We start from the raw sequence: 17,435 nt of genomic DNA, 5'->3' as shown, positions 1-17,435 counted from the left end.
GGTGCTATAAATATTGGTCTCCCCCTTAAAGGTGAGGTATTAGTAATCCACAGGGATACTACAAGATTACAGTGTAAAAATTGTAATACCTCAAATCTGCACTGCTAGAGAGGAAAGCACATGAACAGTATGAAAAAACAAGGGAAGAAAGTGCCCCATACAAACCAAGATGCTACAATAATAGAATCCACTGACAGCACAGATGAAATGTCAGAAAAGGAGTCCAGAATGTACATAATTAAAATAACCTACAAAGCAAACAATGATATAAGAGAACAAATACAAGTAACAACTGATCACACCAACAAAGAGATAAAAGAGCAAATACAGGCAGCAAAAGATTACTTACATAAGGAGACAGATTCTGAAAAAAAAAATCCTTTAAATGAAGGAAACAATAAACCAATTTAAAAATTCAATAGAAAGCATCACCAACAGATTAGATCACTTGGAAGACAGAACCTCAGACAATGAAGACAAAATATACAATCTTGAAAATAAAGTTGACCACACAGTGAAGATAGTAAGAAACCATGAACAGAACATTCAAGAATTATGGGATAACATGAGAAGACCAAATCTAAGAATTATCAGGATAGAGAAAGGCACAGGGATACAAACCAAAAAAATGCACAATCTCTTCAATGAAATAACATTGGAAAACTTTCCAAACATGAATAATAAATTGGAAAATCAAATACAAGAGGCTTACAGGACACCAAATGTACAAAATTACAAAAGATCCACCCCGAGGCACATTATAATGTAAATGACTAGCATACAGAATAAGGAGAGAATGCTAAAAGCCATAAGAGAAAAGTTTCAGATTACATGTGGGGGAAACCAATTCAGATATCAGCAGATTTTTCAACCCAGACCCTCAAAGATAGAAGATCCTGAACAACATATACCAAGTTCTGAAAAAAAATGGATGCCAACCAAGAATCTTATATCCAGCAAAATTAAGCTTCAGATTTGATGATGAAATAAAAATCTTCCATAATAAATAAAAGTTTAAAGAATTTACGAGAAAACTACAGAACAGCCTCCACAAAATACTCCATGAGGAGGAAATTAAAAATAACAATGAAAATCAGCAAAGGGAGGAACTACACTAAAGGAAAAGCCAAACAAAAAAGAAAGCAAGTCAAGTTAAAATCCAAAAATAAACTATAATGATCAGGACTACAAACCGTATTTCAATAATAATATGTTTGAGTAAAAACTTTATAGGCATATGTAGTTATTTGGGTTTTACTTCTAGGTCTAATATACATTTGGAGTTATATTTGTACAAGTTGCAAGAAATGAATTAAAGTTTCTTCTGTGCATATGTTCCAATACCACTTTTGCTGAAGATTCCTTTCACTCACCCTTCCATTCACTTGTATATCTATCTAATTTCACACCAACATTACACTAATCTTACTATAATTTTACTAAGTCTTGAAGTTAGGTAATATAAATTCTCCAATTTTGTTCTTTTTCAAAATTCTTTTGGTTATCCCAGATTGTCTGCATTTGTATACATTATGAATCTGTCAACTTCTGCCTCTCCCTCCAAAAATAAAGAACCAGCATTCTGATGAAATTACATTAAATCTATATAGATCAATATCAGAAGAACTGACATGCATACAATATTGTCTTTCATTCCATGAGTATACAGCATATCTCTTTGATTTATCTACATCTTTTCAGCAATACTTTGCAGTTTTTCAGTGTACAGTTCTTGTCTACCTTTTGTCAAAAATTCTGTATTTTTGATACTTTCTTGATTTTTTATTTCAACTTCCTATTATTTGCTGCTAGTGTATATAAACCCAATTACACTGAAATTAAAACTGCTACCTTGCTAAACTCAGGTGTTCCAGAAGCTTTTATGTACATTCCTGAAATTTTTCCACATAATAATGTCATCTACAAATGTTAGCTTTATTTTCAAGCTGTATAACTTTTACTTCTTTTTATTGCTTTATTGTATTGCTAGAACAGGGATCAGAAAACTATGGCCTCAGCTCCTATCAATTTCACTACCTGTTTTTGTATAGCCTATAATCCAAGAATGGGTCTCACATATTTAAGTATTTAAAAGAACATCAAAGGAACACTATTTTATGACATGAAAATTACAAAAAAATCCAAATTTCAATTTTCTACAAACAATTTTTGGAATAGAGTCACACTCATTTGTTGATATACTGGGTATGGCTGCTTTTGTGCTTCAAAAAAAAAAATCAGTGCTTACAACACCGAACATATGGTTCACAAAGCCTAAAACATTTACAAGCTGGACCTTTACAGAAAATGTTTGCTGATTGCTGGGCTAGAGCCTCCAGTACAATGCTGATTATAAGAAATGCCCTTATTACTATTTAATCCCTCATAATTCCTAAACCATGGATAAGAAATAGTTGGTTTAAAATGGAAGCAGGAACATTTACCCAAGGCTCAGTTAGCATTTATTTTTCATATATGCATAAACTTCTTCCAGATTAATACAGGACAAAATCATTTTCACTGTTAATCTTGACTTTAACAAAACTAAGACAGCAATATAATACCTATCTTACAAGCTACTTGTAAAAAGTATACAGTAGGTAATAGGAAGTGTATCAACAGTTTATGATAAAACTAAAAACTAAAATTCTACCATTGTTCTTTATCCAGAACAATATGTTAGGAAGAATTGCTATAATCGTCACTTTAAAAAGGAAATATATATAAAAATGACTGATCTATTTAAAAAAATAACATACCCACAATAAAAGGCAACCATAAGCATATAAGTCTGAACTTGGAGAAGGAGGTTTCCCCATTTTCAATTCAGGCGATATCAAACTCAAGCCACCAACCATCATGTTCACTGAGGTTCGCTGACTCTACAAAAACAGTATTTTAAATATTTTAGGGTCAACAAATTTGATGAGGTTTTGTGTAAAATACTCGGCATCTGATTAATAAAAATTCATTTGAAATATTTCATTTTCTTGCTCTCAAATATATTATCTAAATTTTGCTATTACAAATTGCTTTTAAAATTAGTTTCATAAAATTAACAGTGAGTCTTTGATTACATTCAGGTTATAGACTTGGATAGATCAAAAATAGATCATTTATTTTAGTAAGTTTCACAAGGAAATGCACCAGTATTACTTTCTAATTCTGAAAACTCTAAGCTTTATAAAAACTGAAAATTTCTTTTCTTATTAATTATTTTCTATATATACCATTCCTAACATACCAAAGGATAATCAATGGCAATAGTATGACTCTTAAATTCAGTCAGACCTGGGTTATAATCCCTACTCTTCCACTCATTGCAGTGAAGCCTTGGCTTTAACTTTTATGGGCCAAAAATTAATTAATTTATAAAACAGAAATAGTATCTACCCTATAACCATAAAAGTAATTAGCATAATGCCCAGCACATATTACTTAGTATTAATTATATCTTCTCCACCTACTATCTTTATCCTTGCTTCTCAAAATGTGGTCCAAAAAACAGCAACTAAGGTACCAACTGGGAACTTATTATAAATGTAAGAATCTCCATCTCACAAATGCCAAATAATAATGTGCACTTAAACAATATTCCCAGGTAGTTTATATGCACTGTAAAAACTCAGATATCAAAGATGTTGAACTACACACTACTTTTAAAATTGCTCTTACTAGTTAATATACTTCAATCTAAATATAGTATGAAAATATAGCAAAAGGTGAGTTTAATCAGTACTTCAGATTAAATAATTTTAACTAGTAAAACAATGTTTTGGGAAATAATAACAGGTAACAAATGAGGAAAAAGAGGAAGAGTAATTCTTAAGAGTAGTCATATCTACAGTTGTATAAATGATATGTTCAAAAGACAAACTGGGCAGGATCCCTAGAGGTTGATAACCTTAGTGGCACATGTCTGTAATCCCAGCAACTCATGAGGCCGAGGCAGGAGGATCACAACTTCAAGGCTATCCTCAGCAAGTTAGCCAGGCCATAAGTAACTTAGTGAGGCCCTGTGTCAAAATGAAAAATAAAAAGGGCCAGGGAGAGGCTCAGTGGTTAAGCATCCTGGGTTCCATCCCTGATACAAAAAAAAAATGCTGAGAACCTTTTAAAACTCATCATTTAGTCATTTTTCTCAGGATGTCATCTCAATTTTCAGATAAATTAATATGCTAAAATAAATATTTTACCAAATCAATCTATATAAATCCTGTTTCATTACAGTTTTAGATTTTCACTTTCTAATCTTTTTAAGGTACCATATGAAAGCCACTGAGACTATATATACACTGATGGCATTACCCTATGACTTGCAGATGACCAAAGTATAAGACATTATAATATAGTAGTGAAAGGGAATTAATCAGATAATAACAAAAGCTGGCAAGGACATGAAGAAACTAGAATCCTTATACATTGCTTCTGAGGATGTAAAATGATAGTTACTCTTAAAACAGTTTGATTCCTCAAATAGTGAAAGAGTTACCATATGATCTAGTAATTTTCCTACCGAAAGAAATGATAACATATCTACACAAAAACATGTACATTAATGTTCATAGCAACATTATTCATAATAACAAGTGAAAACTAAAATATCAATTTATGAATAAACAAAATATGATATATATATACACAATGAAATATTATATTTGGTCATAAAAAGAAATGGCATCCTGATGTATTCTGTAACACAGATGAACCTTGAAACTGCTATACAGTAATATAAGACAATCACAACAACTATATATTCTATGATTTCATTTATTCAGATCTCTAGAATAGGAAAACCACAGAGATAAAGGACATATTAGTTTTTTCAAAAGCCTGAATAGAGGAAGAAATGAAGAGTGACTGCTTATCAGTATGGGACTTCCTTTTGGGAGTGATACAAATTGTTCTGGAAGTAGACAGTGTTGATCAATACACAACTCTAGAATGTACTAGAAACTACTACTAATTTGAACACTTTATAACAGGTGAATGATATCTCAATAAAGCTGGTATATTTAAAATAGGAATTGCTGATTCAGTCATTTCACATATCAAAACATATGCTGTACACAATAAATGATTTTTACTTGTCAATTTAGATAAAGAGTCTTGTTCCCTCAAGACTATGTTGAGACTGCCAATTCTATGAAGTTTTTTTCACAATATGCTTTTAATTGTCTGATCTTTGCTAACTCTGCTAACTCTTGCAATCTCTTGCTATCTCTGTGTACACTAAGATGATAAGCCTCCAAATTAAGAGCCATTGTAGTTGAGTCAGAATTTAAACTAAATAAGAAAGTCCAAAGTTCCCAGGTTTCTAAAGTGCACATTATTAATCAAAAATTTAAAAGTATGTATTTTTATATTTAATTTATGGGGAACAGGGGACACCAGCAAAGAGGGGTTCTTGTACATTTCCTAGTGGTTGAATATTTCCAGATAATGGTAAAATAGTTAATGTTGTCAATACTATTGAATGTAATCTCAGGTTGCTCCTAATATTTATGGTAAAAATATACAATGCAAAAACTTGGAAACTCTTGTTCTAGCACCTGATTGACAACAGGTAATTGCTTATACTACATCACACACCTTAACTGAAAGCACAGGTCTTACAATAAATTACTATATCATGCGTAAGTGCTGACTTACTGCCTAGTAATATTAAATAAAAGTCTAGAACTTATTTGTAAAACTGATATTTTACCACAGATTTAGTGAAGTCAAAATCTCCAACAATTCCTTGTTCACGATTTAAAGCAAATACGTTGTTCTGATGAAGTGATCCATGAATTATGTCAGCCTTGTGCAATGTGTGCAGGCCCTGGGCAACACCTTTCATGACCTTTAAAGCTTCCTATAGGTAACAAGAGGTTAGAAAATAGGCAAATCATTTTAACACGTGAATCTTTTCCCTGTTAAGAGACTGTTTCAGAATGAGTAAAATTTCCTCCAAATAAACCTTTAGTAAGAATACAGCATAACACTATAGTGAAACATGAATACCCATGTTTACAGTATCACAACTCACAATAACCAAATTATGGAATCATCCTAGATGACCGTCAATGGATGAACAAATTAAGAAAATGTGGTATATATACACAATAAAGTTTTATTCAGTCAACAAGAAGAATGAAGTTATGTCATCTGTGGAAAATGGATGGAACTTCAGAGCAGTATTTAGCAAAATAAAGTCAGAAAGTCAGGGGCCATATATTTTCTCTTATATATTAAAGCTAGAGAGAAGAAATGGAAAAAAGGTAGAGAGAAGAAATGGAAAAAAGGTAGAGAGATCTCATGAAAACACAAGGGAGATTAGTAGAGTAGAAGTGGTGGAGCAGGGGTAGGTAGGAGAGATGAGAGAAGGGGAAGGGAAGGGAATGGAGAATGATACTGACCAAAACATATTGTTCTATTGCATGCACATATGAATAGGTAACAACAAATCCTACTACTGCATGTAATTATAATGCACCAATTTTCAAAAAGGCAATAAAGAGAATAAATCATAAATAAAGAATTAAAGGCCAGATAAAGCCCTGATTATGTAACTTGTATATTTGGTGACTGTGTATGACTGCAAAAGTATACAAATATATACACATTCTGCAGTGTCTAAGAAAACTTAGATGACAATGACAACCACATAAAACAACTAGAAGAGACTGAAAATAATGTTCTGGGTAGTCCAAATTATAAATTTACAATGATAAAAATTAAAGCTGACACTTAAGTGCTTGTAATACTAAATTCTATAATAGGCAATTCACATATAACATAGCTTAACAATTTATAAGTTTGGGATTAATAACCAAGAACGCATATATTTCAAGTCCCAACTGTATCTCTGCCTGAGGGACACTGTGCAAGTCAAAGACTCACTTTTCTCATTTGTATAATAGAATTATGTCACATCACAGAGTGGATGAGACAATTAAATAACACAAGTCAAAATTTTACATGGTATCACATGTAGGATGACCTAAATAAATATTAGATATTAAATATTAGGTGTTATTTTCTCATTAATATATCCATGGAAATTGTTTTGACTTACTTCTGAAGTTAAAGGCATACTAGCTTGAATAGCACTCAGGTTTGCCCTAGGATAGTATGGGACCATCAGATAAGCCATAGGATCAGACTAAGAAGCAAAACAGAGAAAGTGACTCCAGTTAAATATTGTTCAACATATTTTTATTACACACTGATTCTATAAGATAACTTTAGCTTATGTTAGAAGGAATGAATTACTGCTCTAAAACATGGAAACCAAAACTTAATATAAATATTAAGTCTATAAGAGATAAGCATAAGAACTTTACCTTACACAAAAACAGGAATATCAATGGCAGTAACCCGGAATCTTCTTTAACTTCTCTCCAAGCTCTGTGATAGGTAGCTGCCCTCTGAATCACCCTGGCTTCTGTGTCAACATCCACAGAATAGCCCTTGTATCAAGACAGAGACACTGGTAATACCAACATTTAAAATCCCACTCTAATTACAGATCACTCCCCTTAAACATAATAATTTTAAGTAAATAAGATTACATTTTATTATTTTCTATTCTAATTTTGTAAGTATTTTTTCTGTTTTGAATGCTATAATTATGAAAAGAAAAAATAATTCTCCTGTAGCTTACTATGCACATTCTATTATGTGTAGCAACTAAGGCTAACTTAATAGTGTCACAAATCAATCACAAAAGAAATTAAGAAGTAGGAGCTTGTGTTGGCAACATAGCAGAGATTTTGAAAGGAAATCTAAAAATAAAGCAGAATCTTAAAAGGCTATTGGATAGATTGTAATAACTTCACCAAAAAAAAAAAAAAAAAAAAAGCAGTGAATCCCACTAAAGACCGATACTACTTACAAAATTGAAGGAAATTTAAGAGTCAAAATTAATTCTGGCAACCAAAATAAAAGAATCATCATCACGCCAGTCAACTTACATCCTTTATAAAATAAAAAGTGAGTTTTTTCTTTCCTGAAAAGTAACATCACTACTTCCCAACTTATAAAACTCCCCAAATCAGAACTTAAGCAATTACCTTTAAAAGAATTGTCTGCCCATTAACTTCACAGCACACCAAAGGACGCTTGCTGCTAAGTTCCTTCATGGGCTCAGCATCAAGAATATCTCGTTCCAAGCTCATAGTAAGAAGACCACCAGAGTTCTACACACAAGTTTTTATTACAGTTGTAGAATTTAACCATGTCTAGCACTTTTAAATCATCAACATAGTTAGCTACATGCTGTTAAATGGAATGAACATCATCAACCCTACTAGAAAAACCAATAAAACAAAAATGTTGAAAATTTTTTGTATTTTTTCTGGTTTCTGACTTGAACTCATACCCACAGTGTAATCATCATATAATAATCACTGTTACAGTTCTAGAACAGATACTACAGATGACTGGGATTAACCAGATAGGCTGCCAAGAAAACTTAATGTTTACTTGAAAAACCTCATGGTTTTCTGCAAAATACTAAAATAATGACAAAGTAGTTGTAGAATAGGAATGAGAAATCTGAAAATTGTAACTACCATCAAATAATTCTAACACCTCTGCCTCTGTTTGAAGTCCTCAAAAGTGAAACTAGGTTTCAAATGTTTTAATTCCACAAGATATTTCTGCAACTTTTTAAAAGAATAAATTTTCACACCAAAATCTGACAGTTAATATTATAAATCACTTTATTGCTTTGTAGTTTTAGTAAAAAGGGTCAGAGGAGTATTTCCTAGTTAAGTGACATTAGTATATTTAAGTAATCCACAATACATATAATCAACCTACAAAGGAGTCCAGAGAATACTTCCCAGTTAAACATCTTAAAATCATTAAAGCCTGCCATAAAACATGATTAAAACCTTTTATAATCTTCTACAATAAAGAAGATTAACATATTTTTAGAAATGAATTTTCATTTCATGGCATACATAAACACCTACACAACATGAGACACTCTAGAGTTGCATAACTGCAGGTAAAACTCATCATTTTCATGTCTAGTCTGTAAAGACTTTATATTAATTGTTTAAGAAATTTTGATCTTATATGAGAATAAACTCATGTGTTTATACAAACATCCCTTTCAATACTATATTTAAGTTTATTATGGAATTAAATGACAATCATAAAGAATAAATACAGTTGGCCCTCCATATCTATGTATTCCAAATCTGTGCAGTCAACTGTGACTTGAAAATGTTTTTTAAAGTGTGTGTACTGAACATGCACAGAATTTTTGTCATTATTCCCTAAACAATACACAGCATTTACACAGCATTTACACTGTACTAAGTATCATAAGTAATCTATGATGATTTAAAGTATACTGGAGGATACATGTAGGTTACATGCAAATACTAAGACATTTTATGTAAGGAATTTGAACATCTTGGATTTAGGATGGGGTGGGGGGGTCCTAGAACCACTAAATACCAACTAACAACTATACCTCATCTAGTTCCTCATCCCTAACAGACAATAAAACACAAAGAGAGAACAGATTCTGCCCTGAGAGCCAGAATTTACCAATCCTGCTCCATACTGTCCAGGTCTAATGTTAATCTCCCAGACTTTGAATTGACCTGCCTAGAAAACAAAACCCACCTCAACAACTCTACCTTAACCTTCTTCTCTCAATTTTTTCCCCCAACCTGCTCTAACTTGAAAAATCACATTAGGTTTAAATTCCTCATGACTAACAGTATCCTGTTTTTATATAACTCTCAAAACTTCAGTTAAAATTTTGTTTTATCATTTAAAAAAAAAAACACAAACAAGTGCCATACCATCTTCTGAATGAGAATGAAGAGAAAATAGAGAAAAATATGTAAATGAACATAAAAATTCAGATCTGCACTGTGCAACTACTTAAGACAGTCTTGAGAAAAGGTGCTAATAATATTTTAAAATGTTCATCAGAAACATTTATTTTTATAGAAAAGATATTATAAATTTAACACTGAAATACAGTCTGAACATTATCACTTTTCTACACTCTCTGCAGAGTAGCAATTCTCAGGGGAAACAAAGCTTACCATGTATTTAAGTAATCCTATTTCAGGATAAAGCAGAGGCAGCTCAGGGAACCATTTCTGTGCCAAGCTATTCAGCTTCTCCTAAGTTAAAAATGTAATTTTTTATTGTAGATCAATACATATTTCATTGTTATGTGTTCCTTTTCAGGATAATATAGTATGTCAGCATCAGTCTTTTTACATATCTAATAAGATATATGATCCTAATTTTGATTTCTATTTTTCAGAAATACCAAGCAAAAACCAAGTGATACCTTGAATCAAAATTACCACCTTACAAATAGAAGAAAAACTTAATTATCAATTTTATGCCTTGTATACATATATAAGCCTAAGGTCAAAGTTCATACTCACTTCCAAACTAAAATGAAAATGTATAATACTATATCAACTTGAATAATAAACTGTCATTATTTCCTAAAATATTAAGAACATGGTAGCATTTTAAAATAATGCATGTCTCATTTAGAAGGAAAAAAATTATAAAAGCCTGAGACAAAAAATAAGTACATAGCTCTGCATCACTCACTCTGAAGCAAATGTGAAAACTAAAGATCCTTACAAAAGGAAAATCATGTCACATGCTTAAGAAAAACTTCTAAACTTTTATAAATTTTATCAAAAGATTCATAAGGTGTTACATATAGTCAGATGAGTTTGGTAATTAAAGCATGACACTTAAAATGTCTATTATTTTATAGTACTTTTATTTTCATAGCACTGTAAATTGACTTCTTCTCTATAATATGCCTCAGACATAAAGTACAATATTTTTTCCTTTTTAAAGAGAAAAGACACTGATGAATTCTTCTAAGGCAACAGTAATTAGGGGTAGAATGAATGACTTAAGATACAACTTTCTCAAAAAAACAGGTAGTTCCATGTTACATTCACCAAAAATAAAGAATGTTGTTCCATTAATGTTTACATTGAAACATTATGCTAAAGTGATGTTCATATAGGTTTATTTGAAGAAATTCTTATGCTTTATGTTAAACAAAAAAAGATGCCTTTGTTTGTGTGTGTGTGTGTGTGTACTGTAATCTCAATTCTGAAAACAAACAGAAAAAAAAAGGGTAAAAGGAAGTCAAAAGTTAATTGTGACTACTAACTAAGCTACCACTAGGTGAGAAAGTTATAAGTAATGTCTTTTCCTTTTTTATAATTTCCACATTGGTATGGTCATGAATTATTCTTTCATAAATTAATTTCACTGGGGGTATAGCCCAGTGATAAAGAGCTTGCCAGAATGTGTGAGGCCCTGGGTTTCATCCACAGCACTGTCAAAAGAAAAAAAGAAATAAATTCCTAAATTCATATAAACATTTTTATGCCAAGATAATACCTCTGGCCTTGTGATTACAGTCCATTTTATAGAATGAGTATTTTAATTCAATTTATAGAGCAAAATCTGATTTAAAATTTCAAAGAATCAAAGACTTACATATTCCTCCCTTTCATGATAAATTTCCTGAAAGACACTGTTGCGCAACTGAGTAATTTCTTGTTTTATTTTTTCAATCTCAGATCCATCATGGTCATCAGACTTTAATCAGAAAGAAAAAATGGTTTTACAATGATTTAAGCAGACTAAAATCAAGTCTTCCCATAAAATTAGTTCAACTTCTATGTAAATCATTCTGTGTGATATCTATGCATCCTTCAGTACCTACCATCATAATACTTGTTAAAGTAAACTTAGTTCAGTTTATTCTAACACTGATTTTTTTCCAAAACCTACAGGAAGAAACTATAAACAATAAAGATAAAAATCAATTACAGAGTTTTTTTGGTCTTTTAATTTGCTGTAGATTTTCTCAAAGATCAAGATGACTGGGGCTGAGATTGTGGCTCAGTGGCAGAGCACTTGCCTAGCATGTGTGAGGCACTGGGTTCAATTCTAAGGACTGCATATAAATAAATAATAAAACAAAGGTCCATCAATAATTAAAAAAATATTTTTTTAAAAAAAGATGACAAACTGCAGTCATAAAGTAAACGTGTTCAAACAGCAACCAAAATTGAATTACCTGGAATTGTTTTTTACATAAGACTTGGTTAAAAATACAACATACCAAACTGTAAAAAACAATAGTCAATGTGTTAATAATCTACTACAGGAAAAATTATTCAGAACTCACAAACACTCTGTAAGACCCTAATGAAGTTTTAATTAAAAAGCCAACTTAAAAGATATATATGCTTTTAGGACTGGGGTGGTAGCTCAATGGTAGAGTGCTCGCCTAGCATGCATGAGGCACTGGGTTCAATCCTGGACACCACATAAAAACAACCTAATGTATCCACCCAAAACTAAAAGATACATAAATAAATAAATATTTTTTAAAAGATACATATGCTTTGGGCTGGAGTTGTGGCTCAATATGAGAGCGCTTGTCTAACATGCATGAGGCACTGGATTCAATCCCAGCACCACATAAAAATAAATAAATAAATGAATAAAACAAATAAATAAAGGTAGTGTGTGTCAGGGTTTTTAGCCCCTGACCAGCGGGAAAAGCACACCCTGACCAAGACAAGACAAGAAAGGTAAAGGTCTACTGGCGGCCCACACCCCAGCACCCAGCCCTCCCTCCTGGGAAGACAATCAAACGTGCCAGGGAGAATAGTCAAAGCAGGATCTCATTTAATAAGGAAGTACACACAGCTTATATACTGCACAGGAGCCAATCAGAATAAAGGTCAGAGGAGTGGAGTAAGTTCACATGTACACCCATCCCATAGTCTGTAAGGGAAGGCAAGAGCTGTCCAGAGGGTGGAAGAGTCCTGGACCTATCCTGGAGGTGGTCCGCCTCCTCCGTCACCGCCCACAGCACCGCCTCCTGGCTAATCGCCAGGAGCCCTCCCAGGCGCATGTGTGGCCTCAAGACCAGGAAGCAGGCAGCCATGCCCTACAAGTGTGTCCATCTACAACTAAAAAATATTGTTTAAAAAGATATATATGCTTTAAAAATTATATATTTTTCTCCAAATATTGAAAAATTAGACTGAAAAGGCCTACCTTCCCCACAGTCCAGAATAGGATAAAGCTGGAAAACTCTTAAACTATGAAATTAGTTCTAGAATAATTACCACTCCACTACCAACTAAGTGTTCAGAAGATGAAAAGAGATAATCAAGTTTGATTAATTCATAATAGATTCCTTCTGTAAAAATATTAAATCCTCAAGAGAATTGCCAGTTTACTCACAATGTTTCAAGCCTAAAGAGGTTAGTTGAGATTGAATACCCTAATCCCTCCATCTGTTTTCATATGAAAACAACTTAAAATACTTGCAAGAAATATTATATGACTCTGTCTCAAAAGAAATAATTTGAAAGGGCTGGGGATGGAGATATGAAAAATTGTGCTCTATATGTGTAATATGAATTATAATGCATTCTGCTGTCATATATAACAAATAAGAATAAAATTTTTTTAATTTTTTTTAAAAAGGGGGGAAAGCATGGGGGTGGGTCTGGTGATGTAGCCCAGTGGTAAAAGCACCCCTGGGTTCAATACCCAGGAGCAAAAAAGAAAGAAAGCAAAGAAAAAGAAAGAAGTATTAAGTATTATGTCCAGTCATTTAAAAAAAAGAGTAAACAAAAGATACCATGATCTAAAAAATATACCTTTGGGGAAGTACCCTATTTATCACCTGTATGAAGTAGATTTTATACTACAACAGACAGTCTTAACAGTTCAAAGCAAAAAAGTCTTAAAAATTACTCCAAAATGTTCATGTTACTGAACACCAAGGAAGCCATGTAAAATGTTTTTAAAGAACATTTAAGAGGTAGAAATGTGATATGGTTGAGTGATAGAGCACTTGTCCAACATGCTGGAATTCAATCCCCAGCATGGCAAAAAAAAAAAAAAAAGAATATAAAAACATTTACTTAAATGGGAGAATGTTTACACTGTTAATATAGTCTCAATTATTTATACACTCAGAAAAAAAGCTAAAGTATATAAAACAAAACATAAATGTAATAGCTCTCTTATTTTAAAAAGTATATTTATATACAACTTTTATGAATAAAGCTCTAGTAAAATGAGGTACAAACAGAGTTCAGTTAGAAGCAACTGTTTTTCCTTACTTCTTCCAAATTATTCTTTTCAACCAACTTCCATCTTAGTCGAGCTTTTAAGCCTTTCAGTGTCTTCTTAATGGACAGCAAGTGATCCACACTGGGGCTCTTATTTAAACATTCAATAATCTGTTTTTTAAACTAAGAGAAAGAATTACCATATTTTCAAATACAACAGACAGTAATATTAACTGAACAGTTACTTACTGACCATTTATTATTTCTCCAAGATCTGACTACAACTGAAATACTCTGAAAATTCTATAATTTTCAACAAGACAATTCTACCAATTTCCTAATTATCCACACTTCAAGAAATCTCAGTTTCAGCACTAAAAGTAACAAAGTCAATACTTCAACTAAGACATACAATAAGACATACATTGTTAATATGGATGCAAACTGGAATATCTAGTGAGGATGTAAATTGAAATAATCTTTCCCAAAATGGTTTGACTATATGTACCAAGTTTTAATAATTTTCATTCATGATAATGTGGGAATTAAAATTTTAGGAATCTGAGAGATTATAAAAATTATGGGCCAGGCATGATAGTGCACACCTGTAATCCCAGTGGCTCAGGAGGTTGAGTTCCAGGAGGACTGCAAGTTCAAAGTCAGTCTCTGCAACTTAAGCAACTTAGTGAGACCCTATCTCAAAATAAAAAATGAAAATGGCGGAGGATATGGCTCAGTGCTTAAGAATCCGTGGATTCAATCCCTGATACCAAAACAAAAAACAAACAAACAAAAAAAAAGTGTGTTGTTTTGTTTTTTGTGTTTTTTTAAGGCAGGAGAAAAAGTTACCTTAATGTCCAACATATATGATGAAAGGTTAGATAACATTATACTTCTATATAGGAATGATGATTTATTTACTCAAAATGACAGCACAAAAGAATCATTAATCATATGGGAAAATGCTCATAATATACTACTGAAACATTATAATAAGCATTCTGTGCATATTTTCTCTCCATTCAAAAAGGAAATAATATGAATCTTTCTCAAAGGACAAAAGAATAACAATTATGTTTTCAAATACATAAGAAAATCAAAGATATTAGACTTAATAAAAAAATGTATTTAGTCAGACACAGAGGCACACACCTGCAATCTCAGCTACTTGAGAGTCTTAGGCAGGAGGATAGCAAATTTGAGGCCAGCCTGGGAAACTTAGTAAGAACATATCAAAATAAAAATAAAAAGGGCTACAGATATAGCTCAGTGGTACAGCAGCCCTGGGATCAATCCCCAGCTATTAAAAAAATACACACATACATATGTATGTGCATAAATCCATATATATGCATATATTTATATCAATAAAAATCATCATTCCCACTTTATAGTGAATTCAATTATATACCTTATAACTACAGCTATAGTTTTCCCAGCAATAATAATTTACTGACCCAATGAGAATTAAACTACTAGAGAAAAATTTAAATGTTAAAAAAAAATCCAAAGCATCAATTTGGAAGAACATTAAGACAAAACAAAATCCAACCTCAGCACTGTTCCTGTACTTGGATTGTACTGTGGCAATGAGCCTTTCCTCTGAACGGATTTTCTGTAGTACTTGACTGTAAGTATTTAAAATGATCTCCTTATCTGCATCACCTTGCTCCTAAATAAAATCACATGTGGAATCATACATGAGAATAGCCAAAAATAGTTAAAATCTTCAATAATAATAAATAAAGTTCAAAATTACACCTTTAAATTACTATATTTATTTCAAATTACTTCCCAAGAACAATTTTTTTCTAGATAGAAACTTGATATTAAAGACATTTAATGGAAAATATTACCCCTATTACTCTATATATTATCCCCGAAGCTGTCTGGAATAAATGCTAAAGAAAATCAGGAATACTAACCTGCTAAATAAAGAAACAAACAATATAAAAAACTTCAACACTCATTGTAGAAATCATCTATTAACATCCACTTATATCATACCTGACAACACCAACCAAACCTATTTAACAAAAGGAAAATTCAGTTGTTCATAGAGTAAAAAAGAAAAGAAGTAAAATGAAAAGCATAATCACTGAGACTTTGGAAAGCAACTTGAACAACTAATGAGCATCCTAATGAGAAATGTTAAGATTACAAAATACTCTTCTGGAATCAATATCAAAAGCAGTAGAAAATGGGAAATAATTGAAATCAGAACCCAAATCAATGAAATTGAAACAAAAAGAATTTTTTAAAAAATCAACAAAATGGTTTGCTTGAAAACAAATAAAATTGATAAACCCTTAGCCAAGCTAACGAAGAAAAAGAGAAAAAAAGTCACTCTCATTATTAATTATTTTAGTAATTTACTAAAATTCTTGATTAAAAAAAGGAAATATCATGGATTGTGGTTGTGGCTCAGTGGTAGAGCACTTGTCTAGCATGTGTGAGGCACTGGGTTCAATCCTCAGCATCATATAAAAATAAATAAAATTTGATACAGGAATACATATTATACACAATAAAAAAGGGAATACTAATTAATCTGTGTGTCTACTTCCAAAGCTCTCCCAAATTTTTAGTTGTTTTTAATTGAAGTCACTATATACAATAAACACAAGAATCAAATGATATAGAAAGCTGATCCACTCAGATGAAGAGAGATTTCCTTGAATTAAATATTAGCTTTTAAAGTGTGAAATGTTCTATTAAAGTGAAAATACCACCCTACAGAAGAATGAGATTTTGCACTATATACAGATTACAACTTCAAGTGTTACTCTTTCAAACAGGACTATAAGAGGAAAGATCAGATCAGTCTTAATACTTCCTAGTTAGCAAAAGAAACCATCTTAATAGTTAATACTTTCTGGGCTGGGGATGTGGCTCAAGTGGTAGCATGCTCGCCTGGCATGCATGCGGCCCGGGTTCGATCTTCAGCACCACATACAAACAAAGATGTTGTGTCCGCCAAAAACTAAAAAATAAATATTAAAAATTCTCTCTCTCTCTCTCTCTCTCTCTCTCTCTCTCACCTCTCTCTTTAAAAAAAAGTAATTAAAAATAATTTTAAAAAGTAAAAAAAAGTAATTAGTAGTTAATACTTTCTAACAAGAGAAAACACTGCTTCAAAGAAAGCAATAATAAAGAATATCATTACTCACAATCAGAGATATTTCCAGCTCTTTACAGACACATGACTCAGTCTTCTCTAGGATTTCGTCAATATTACCAAGTGTGTCTTCAGAAATCAGTGATTCTTCCAAAGACAGATCAAAAACCTCATTTGCAAAAAAATAAAAAATAAATAAACTCAATTAA

At 31.8% G+C, this 17,435-nt stretch overlaps 1 protein-coding gene across 1 annotated transcript in view; it reads right to left on the bottom strand.

Moving 5' to 3' along the window:
• Stk31 (serine/threonine kinase 31) overlaps positions 1–17,435 on the bottom strand; it is a 74,079-nt gene that overhangs the window by 17,629 nt on the left and 39,015 nt on the right. The window contains exons 13-22 of the mRNA XM_027932676.2: positions 17,279–17,395; positions 15,661–15,780; positions 14,160–14,291; positions 11,503–11,604; positions 10,059–10,139; positions 8,058–8,183; positions 7,329–7,454; positions 7,061–7,147; positions 5,708–5,857; positions 2,760–2,882 (exon numbers count right to left, since the gene is read on the bottom strand). Coding sequence (XP_027788477.1) covers positions 2,760–2,882; positions 5,708–5,857; positions 7,061–7,147; positions 7,329–7,454; positions 8,058–8,183; positions 10,059–10,139; positions 11,503–11,604; positions 14,160–14,291; positions 15,661–15,780; positions 17,279–17,395 — 1,164 coding nt within the window. The remainder of the gene's footprint in view (positions 1–2,759; positions 2,883–5,707; positions 5,858–7,060; positions 7,148–7,328; positions 7,455–8,057; positions 8,184–10,058; positions 10,140–11,502; positions 11,605–14,159; positions 14,292–15,660; positions 15,781–17,278; positions 17,396–17,435) is intronic.

This window comes from Marmota flaviventris, chromosome 1 (assembly GCF_047511675.1).
Source record: "Marmota flaviventris isolate mMarFla1 chromosome 1, mMarFla1.hap1, whole genome shotgun sequence".
NCBI classification, from domain to species: domain Eukaryota; kingdom Metazoa; phylum Chordata; class Mammalia; order Rodentia; family Sciuridae; genus Marmota; species Marmota flaviventris.
Note: the sequence above shows the minus strand (reverse complement) of the source record. Positions and strands in the feature narration are given on the sequence as shown.